The sequence below is a fragment of the Vanessa atalanta genome, chromosome 26 (assembly GCF_905147765.1).
Source record: "Vanessa atalanta chromosome 26, ilVanAtal1.2, whole genome shotgun sequence".
NCBI lineage: Eukaryota > Metazoa > Arthropoda > Insecta > Lepidoptera > Nymphalidae > Vanessa > Vanessa atalanta.
The window spans coordinates 2,225,914-2,235,529 of NC_061896.1; the positions used below are offsets into that span (position 1 = coordinate 2,225,914).

The window sequence follows — 9,616 nt, forward strand, 5'->3', positions numbered from 1 at the left end:
TGTTAGATCTAGAAGAATTCGATTCATAAGTTAACTAACTGGACCACATATTTACTAGAAATATTTTTTTAATTATTTTTCTATGTTTGACTTGAACACATACGGATAATGCCAAATGATAACCTTTACTCATTTTAATACCTATAATTATTATAAATCGAATGCAAATTGTAATTATATAAAAGAATATAGCACAATTACGCTTACTTTGGTAATTATGTAGTCTATTGATAGTCCTGGCAAGAATATTTATAGCACATTGAATTTAAAAATATAATTGTAAATGAATATATTAAATTCGTCATGAAGAACAGTTAATTGAACAAATATTTTAAAGAATTATAAGATTACTAAATATATCCTTTTAAATTACCATTAAAACACTTAATGTTAAATAATTTTCCTTAGTTTTATATTACAAATGTAATTTTTTATCATACAATATATTTTATCTTCATTTTATGCATGTACTACACAGTCACCATTTCATGGACGTAAACAAAACGAGACAAAGGTATTGCTTATCTATCAAGTAGAGTGAGATAGAAGATGTAAGAGCGTAACGAAAGTTCAAACTATTTTCCATCTCTTTCTAGGTTCTTTTAAGTGTTCGAATTAAAAAAGGGATTGAATAAATTTGTCGATTTACACAACAATACTCATAATTGTTAAATGATAGGTAACTATCATTAATCGCATTTATATGTATAATTAAAAGTTATACTTATAATACAATAGCAATAGGGTCAAAGAACAAACTTTAAAATAAAATATATGCCACTTTTTTATTAAATGTAATATTTGTTGATAAGTTTTAAATAAACACGGCAAAGGAATATACTTTAACATTCCAGTGGATAAAATGTCTTTTCAATGTGTTTACGCATATGACAAAGAGATGACATTCCATTACAGTTTTTAATTAAACGTTATACTAATGTCAATATTAATGTCCTAATTACCAAGCATTATTATTGTAAAAAAAATATGGCGTTATATAATGTGATTGCAATACATGAAACTTAACCAAAGAGTTCAAATAGGGGCAAGTACCACCGAATTTTAAATTACTTAATTTGTGTTTATTATTAATCTAGTGCGTTGAAGGGGAACACCTGAAGGAAATTCAGACGTCTATTAACTGACATGCATTTTACTAGCGTAATGGAATGAGCTCAAATCTAACCCTTAAAAGGATAAGGTTTGCGTTTGAACCCCATTTATACTTATTGCAGAAATATATTTTTATTGTCAGTAATTGTTAAAATTAATAAAATTCAACACAAATTAATAAAATACTTTTATATTTGAGGTTTTTTGTTAGTTAATAGACAGGACGGGAACAGACTCATAGTCTCGAAACAATAAAATCGCCCTGTCATTTTCATATGCAATAGATTTGCGTATATTTGATACTAACAATAAATGCATAATTATGTTATGAGACGATGTATCCTTCCGGTCTACCTCGACGACGACTATCTAACTGCGCAAGAAATATTAAAGTGCCTTTGACAGTCAAATATGACGGCAATCAGTCAAAGGGATTTCACGTTCACTCTTGTACGAATGTGTTTACTATGCCAACAATAATTCAAGCTGTACCACCAGCAGATTGAGTGATTGTTTGATAGAAATACTGTATTTTTTTATATAGCAACACCGACATTTAAACCTAGGACCTGAAGATCTGCACTATACGTCACTAAACTGACGAGACACAGACGGTCATTGAAATAAGAGATTTTATTATTATTTATTTATTTATTTTTGGGAAACAAACAGTACAATAGAACAGTAATATAAAAAAAAACAATAAAATAATACATAAACCAATCAAGTTTCCACTGATATCTATTACAAATCAGAATTAGAAAGTAATAAGGAGTAGAATAGTTATTTAAAGACAGACAGTCAGTCTTAAAAGACAACTAGTCAATATTTACAGGTATGGAGGCCCTGGGGCAACAAAGGAATGGAGGCCCCTATTTATTTTCCAAATAAATTGACCAATTATTTTTAGTCAACATAATTGTGCTGATAGACTAAATTATTTAACATTTAAAATATTGTTTTTACGTCGTTTAAACGACGAAAACGTATATATAAAGGCGCTATTGCCGCCAGTCTCTCGGATGCCCTCTCCCTATATTCAGCTTTGACTGGTATATATAATATAATTGATTTAATTATAAATCATTCAGATAATATGTTAATAAAAATAATAGAGCCACTTCAACCAGCTGCTGTCGAAAGACTTAAGAGGCAACTAAGAATGTTTGTCAATGGTTTAAAACAATCCAGCAACAACTACACTCTCAAAGCTTGGTATCATGCAGTCAGCCATAAGCCTTCATGCAGTGTTTTAACGCTACCGATTTTTACGATTTGTTTATGACATTAAAATTGGTAATAAAAAAAGCATTTTTTCTAATTCTTATATTTTTAATTCTGATATAATAAAGGTAATGTAAATCTTTATCGTAATAATTGTAGAGTATTCGTTGATATAAATTAAATAAGATTATTTGCAATTAGTTTTTTTTATCGTTGCGCTAATATTCACTGACCTAGTATGTTAACAGATAAAAAATAAATGAGCCTATATCTATGAATGCTTGCTTAGCCACGTGGGAATCTTGTTAGCTTACCTTCAGTTTCTGAAACGCTGATCAAAGCCAGATTAATTAATCTTTATGGTCATTGGTCGATGGTAGCTGATGACGCAATAACGGTCATTGCTTTCCACCAATGAGCGTCCAGTATTTAGTCAGTTTGCAAATCGTTTTGATTACTTCTTATTCGTAGTAGACTAATAGCACATTTTTACAATATAAACTTTCCATTTTTTGTTTTATGTGTGACATTAGAATTTTGGAGCGATCAAACATTTATTTTTTATTATTTTCTTCGAGATTAAGACAGTTTCAGTTGTTAAGTTGGTGTCTCAGCTCACGTGCTCACTCGGATTTTCCATCCTTCTTTTGCACAAGGTCTCTTCGTGTACCTGAGTGCTGAGTCCAAAGTCAGTGCAGTTTATCCTGTAGTTTGATATGTATTTCTTTTTTGTAAATATTTCGCAATCTAGTATTTTTGTTATAGAGCCATCATAATCTTTGAATTAATGGCAGAAACGTTTGTCTGATCTCTGTCTAGTCTCCGGTCGTATCGGATTGCAGTTTCAGATGTTCAAAAGAGTTACAATCTAAGCCTTACTTCTTTACTTTAGCAAATGTTTTAACGGAACCGGCACCACAGGCGTCATTAAAAGTAGGTATATAAGTTTGAAGTTGTTAAGTGCCTGAATGACAATGACTAGCCCTTGAAATTAGAACATCTGTATTATAATACCATTGTAGGTTTCAGTCCTCAAACATGTTTCATATTATGTAAAGGTATTTTCTTCTTCTGAAATATATTTCCTGACTTTTATATTATTGATGACTTTATTTTTAATTAACCTACTTGTACCAGATTGTGCAACAATCTACATTTCTAAATTAGTGATAATTACATAAACTTTAGTTAGAATTTACGATGAAGACTTGTTCATTTAGTCAGAATATTGCACGCTAGTTATTTTCCCCGGGATGTTATAATTTAAAAATCTATAAATAAAGAAAAACGGGTTGAGCAAATACTTACTGTCCAGACCATAAGGTCGTATCATATCTTTTGACTAAAATATGTCATATTTTATTCAAAAGAAATGACACGACCTCTCACCAATATTGTGAATTAGGAAAACAATTTGAAACGAATTACCTTGTAAAAATATTTATTATTAATACTTATACAGTGTGATCACAGGCACAAGGGACATAACATCTCAGTTCCCAAGGTTGGTGATCTAAGGAATGGTTAATATTTCTTACAGCGCCTTTGTCTATGGGCGGTGGTGACCACTTACAATCAGGTGGCCCATATGCTCGCCGCCAACCAATGCCATAAAAAAAAACCTTTTAAATAGAGATACATTTAAGTGGAAATATATTGGGTGGGGTGGTCGGGAGAAATGAATCAACCGGGTAATTGTAGGGAACAGAGGATTTATTAAGTATATTTTATCCGCAATTACTTACTTGTTATTAGTTAAAAGTTTAGTAATGATTATTTTTAATCTGGCAATAATTTTCAGTAAGGTCCTCTTCATTTTTAAGGATAACATAATTTAGGGGGTATATTTTCTTTAGAGGATAGACAGAAACTACACACATACAGAGTGCCCAGGACCGGTTAATTTTACCAATTAAGAGAGACCTACGTCCAGCAACTGTGGACATGGACATCAGAGAAATGGATGGATGGATTCCGTACTTTATACTTCTATCTTTATCTCAGACTATCTTAATAACAAATTTCCTCAAGAACAGTTGATTTATTTAGTCGTGATGAGCTGTTAGCTCATCTTACGTTGTTAGTTACTTTCCATACTTCCCATAGTATTAACATAGAAGTACTGTTAAGCTGCTGACATGCCAACAATCGATTATCGATTAGTAGGTATTGAGGGAATTTATCGTTTTATATAATTATTTACCAAGAATTATTTGAAATGAATTTGAATTATTATACAATTATTAGTTTTAGCTAAACCGCACGTATATTAAACCGGGAGATGCTTGTCAAAAATGGGAATTAGAGTAAATATATCTTATTTAATTGGAACAACCAGACATTTATGACACTCTAGTTCATTGCTGATATAGTAACATTATATATATATATATATATCAGCATTAGCAGCCCGTAAATGTCCCACTGCTGGGATAAAGGCCTCCTCTCCCTTTGAGGAGAAGGTTTGGAGCATATTCCACCACGCTGCTCCAATGCGGGTTGGTGGAATACACATGTGTCAGAATTTAGTTGAAATTAGTCACATGCAGGTTTCCTCACGATGTTTTCCTTCACCGCTGAGCACGAGATGAATTATAAACACAAATTAAGCACATGAAATTTCAGTGGTGCCTGCCTGGGTTTGAACCCGAAATCATCGGTTAAGATGCACGTGTTCTAGCCACTGGGCCATCTCGGCTCTATATATATATATATAAATAGATCTAGAAGATCTAACATCATCGTAGTTATTAAATTTTTCAGTCGAAGATTTTCAAAGAATTCTCGGTATCAGTTCCATTTCAATATTTGTGAAAGCCTGCGCTTGATACCTTTGCCCTCGTATCGAATTATAAAATAGTAAGGAATAAATCGTACATCAACTCAGCTCGCTACTCATTGATGTTGCCTATCCAGGCCGAATTCGATCATCACAGTCAAGACATTATTAATTATAATCCAAAATAAAAATGTCTTCAATACTCCTCACAATATTCGTATATAAGGGCTCACCAATGTTACGCGTTAATTGAATCAGATGAAAACAAGGAAGTGTGTCGTTTCAATAACTAAAACGTGTAGGACATGTTCTCGTACATGGCAAGCTACTTCCGCGGAACAACTGTTATGTGACACTTATCGGTTTCTGAACTGTTTTTTTTTTTTATCGAGCCCAACAAGGCTATGCCTTAAACGAATATCATTGTCAAATTTGACAATTGGTTATAATTTATTTAGACGACTTTTGTTAATACTTTACATAATATATTCTTAAAATTATGATCAAATCTAACATGCTTGAACATTTTTGTTTCAATTTCTTATAAACTATACATAAGTCAATGTTTTGGTTCGGTTAAGGAAAATAAAAAAATAAAAAACTCTTGAGATATAAAGTATTGGTTATAGTAAATTATATAATGATTTAATTGTATTATGAATACAATTAAAATAATTATAAAGTATTATTTTAATAGAATTCATGATCATTTTCTTTAAAAAATATCTTACCAGTGTTAAAAAATCAGTCAAAATTTTTATAATAACCATTTTATAATACCTAATCATAGAAAAATTATTCTTATACAATGTCATCACTATATCTATAAAGGTCAGGTGGCACTTACTCTGTACTTACCTGATAGATCTCGATTACACTCCGACCTACCGATTCTCCCATAATAACAAATTCAAGAAAGAATAAAAAAGTCTACTACTACTACTACTAGTACTTACTACTACTTTATTATAATAATTTAAAGGCAGAATACTTAACAATAAGGTTACATTCGTATTCGTCTAAGATAACAGTATTAACTAAATTTGCAAAGGCATACTAAAAAGGTCATCTCTATAAAGGTTTGTATTGTAAAAGGAACAATAATTAAGACGCAATCAGCCATTTTCTGTTCAATAATTGAAGATACGGAAGTTTGTGTTTCGACCTTCGCGTTCAAACAAAAAGGAAAAATATCACGTAGCAACGAAGTTACATTGAGTTCGAATAGAAATTTGTATGGTAAGATAAAGAATTGTTATCATACGTGTAGAAATTTTTCTAGAAAGTTCACGTAAGTATAAATTTTTAATTTTGATTCGTCAGAATTCTGAATGTGATTGCGTTGCAGTTGTGCATTGTTAGTAGGGTAGGGTCGTAGTCTACTTGTAAAACATCGAATTTTATTTTTAAGGTAGCTAATTAATTATCGTAAAAAATACATTTATTATTTTAATGATTGTAATATTTTTTTTGCCTATTCATTATTTCTGGAGGTCAATTGCAATGCATTTATTTTTCGTTTTTAAATAGATTCGATGAGAGTAAAATCTCAAGGACGAATATATACGCCATTTTATAGAAACCTCACACCTTTTCATCATTTTATGATGCGTGCTTTTATTTCTGTAAAGCAATCGCCTCTTCATGGCATTTACTGAGTATGTGTTACCAGGATCTAACCTATTTTGTCTTTCTTCATTTATTACCTTTTATAAAATGACTGCCCTTTAAATTCTCAGCTATTTGCATTTAAATAAGGTAAGGGTATAAAACGCCATACAATTTCGAACTAAGTATATTTCTTAGTAAAACAAAAGTAAGCAAACAAAAGTAAGTGGTTAATGACTATTTTCTAATATAAATTATAGGTATATTGCAGATGTACGGGCCGCGGCCATTGATGTAGTTCTAGCGTTATTCTGGTCAAGGTCCAGACTAGACCTCGCTCCGTGAAACTAGGTATCAACGTGCACATAAATTTCATGATAATTCTCCTTTTTTATTTCTTCCTTGTCAAGGAACTTCAATGCTTTTATTATCACGTAAAAATAAAAAGGAGACTTGCCTCTCCTTTAAATTATTTTTATAAATATAATATAATTTTAACAAATTTCAGAAAACGTAAATTTAACTCTAATCTAATTAAAACCAAATACTTTGACAAAAACTGATATTAAAAAAGATAATCATGACAATGTCTTATAAAAAAATAATAATGTTATATCCATAAAATACGATGTTAATCGATAAATAATTGCCAGTTACAAAGTCAAATATTGAAAGATATATTCAAATATAGAAGAATTGATTTATAAATAAACAATCCGGATAAGCGATTAATCGGCATATCTGTGTTAAAAACAAATACATACAAAGTTAAGCGAGTTACACATACAAATAAACATTATTTATCTATTTCAGATAAGGTGAACTGCTTTACAGGCGTTAACAAACAAAATTAATTACAAGGATTATGTTACAAATATCTTTAACATTTTGGCATGACAGTTGATTTTTTATCTGATATATGTATTGACGCGCATTCGGCGTAAGACGACGACGACGAATCGTATGCCGTGACGTGAAACGTTATGACGCTCTCTTATACCGTCTTGTTCCCTCCTCGCCGCTTTCCTTCCTTGTGTATACGTCGTGCGTATCCTATATTATCCTTCTTTGCTTTTTTTTACATTGTCTGGTTAGGCATATGACTCCTCCCTACTTGATGGTAAATGGAAGTGGAGTCCAAACGCGAAGACGACTAGAACAGTCAGCAAGAATGAGCTGCTCTAGTCACGCTCGCCATGCCGGCCCGCAAGATGCCTATTCACGCCTTGTTTGAAGGCAAGGTTATTTTATTAAAGAAATAATGTTTTTATTGATTGAAAGCTACATACACATACACACACACCACCCTTCACACACCATTATATATGGCAATTTCAATGTTTCAAATGTAAACGGAACATTGAAATAGTTTATTTAGAAAGACAAAAAATTACCAATGTATTGAGACCAAGCGGCGAAAGAAGCTCAGCGGGACTTTATTAAGATAATCGATACTTAGAAGATCCAAAGTGTACCTGTAAAAAAAATATAAATCTCATATTATAAAACGAATACACTTACCGTAACCTATTTCGTGTCGAATCGTGTCTGCCTTCACTATAACGGGAATTTCTTTAAAAGCCTTATCAGTTTTCTCTTCGTTATCAGACGTAGCTTTGGGTACATCTTCGAAATATTCTTCAAAATTATTTTCATTAAAAAAGTTAAAATCAATGACAGCTCTTTTCATAGTTGGCGTCGAACTCTTTACAAAGTCCACTTCGAATTGCAACATTTTGGCGGGAGACATGATCTCCGTAGCCGAGCAAGGCTTCACAAATCCGTCATCAATATTTTTTGTTAATGACAATTTGAGTAGATTCTGTTTTGTTACAGCCCCTTTTACGTCTTCATTACGTTTTGGCGTGTCTAATATAGGTGGTGAGTGCTCTTTAGTAGGTGTGAAAGAGTTATCTGTCTCTACGGGAGTATTACATGGTGTCTGTGTATCTATAACTAAGTTGCTTGTAACACTATCAATAGAAGCGTCTCTATCACCTATTGTAACGTTTTCTCCGATTACTGACATATAATCAAGACTCATACGAAATGTGTCGTCTGGTAGGTCTAAACTTTCAGTCATGAAAAGCTGATTTGAACTTGAAGTCGATGCGCTGCGCATCGCTTCTTCAGAATCATTTCGGTTCATCTGAAGAGACTCCATGATGCAAGATGTTAATGAAACTTTAATTATTTAACGATTACAATCAATCGTCGGTTATAATACTATTTACGAATACCATATTATACAAGACGTATCGACTATCGTCCTTGAAATTATCTAGCTAATCGATAAGCGCAAGAATTTCACATCACTGCTCAATGCACACCTACATGCGCAACGATTTTAGCTTGTGTGTATCTGTGAACTGTCAACTAGTTTAGGCGGCTCAGTTCTATATGTAAATATAAATTATTCCATAGTACAGAAAATAAACATCGATTATTTTAGTGTTAAAGCCCAGTTGGAATGATTATTTTTTACTATAACACTGTACAATCTCAAAAAAATACAATAACGCGCCACAGGCTTAGCTATAAATAGATTTATGATCGTCACTGCCACTGAATTTTCCCCGCTCTTTTTGTTCATTCACAACACCGTTGTACACGTAAATATGTTCGATAACGTCAACAGTTCACAAAAGTACTCTCACTATATACGTAATGTGCTTATTTTATGTATTAATGTAGTTATTTTACATTTTTCGATACGAGATGCGGCGCTCTAACGCGTTCGCGAGACAACTGCATGACGTACTAATGTCAACAAACAAACGATCGGCGTGCAGCAAGTTTGTTCTTCTTGTCCGATATCAACACTTGAAATAAGCGAAATATATTCTTAATAAAATGATTTAGCTTACAAACAATTTGTCCAACACGTAACCA

At 32.0% G+C, this 9,616-nt stretch overlaps 1 protein-coding gene across 1 annotated transcript in view; it reads right to left on the minus strand.

The window, feature by feature from the left end:
* LOC125073863 (ribosomal protein S6 kinase alpha-5-like) overlaps window positions 1-9,471 on the minus strand; it is a 107,966-nt gene extending 98,495 nt beyond the window's left edge. The window contains exon 1 of the mRNA XM_047684944.1: window positions 8,246-9,471. Coding sequence (XP_047540900.1) covers window positions 8,246-8,888 — 643 coding nt within the window. The 5' untranslated portion in view covers window positions 8,889-9,471. The remainder of the gene's footprint in view (window positions 1-8,245) is intronic.
* Between the last annotated feature and the right edge of the window lie 145 nt (window positions 9,472-9,616).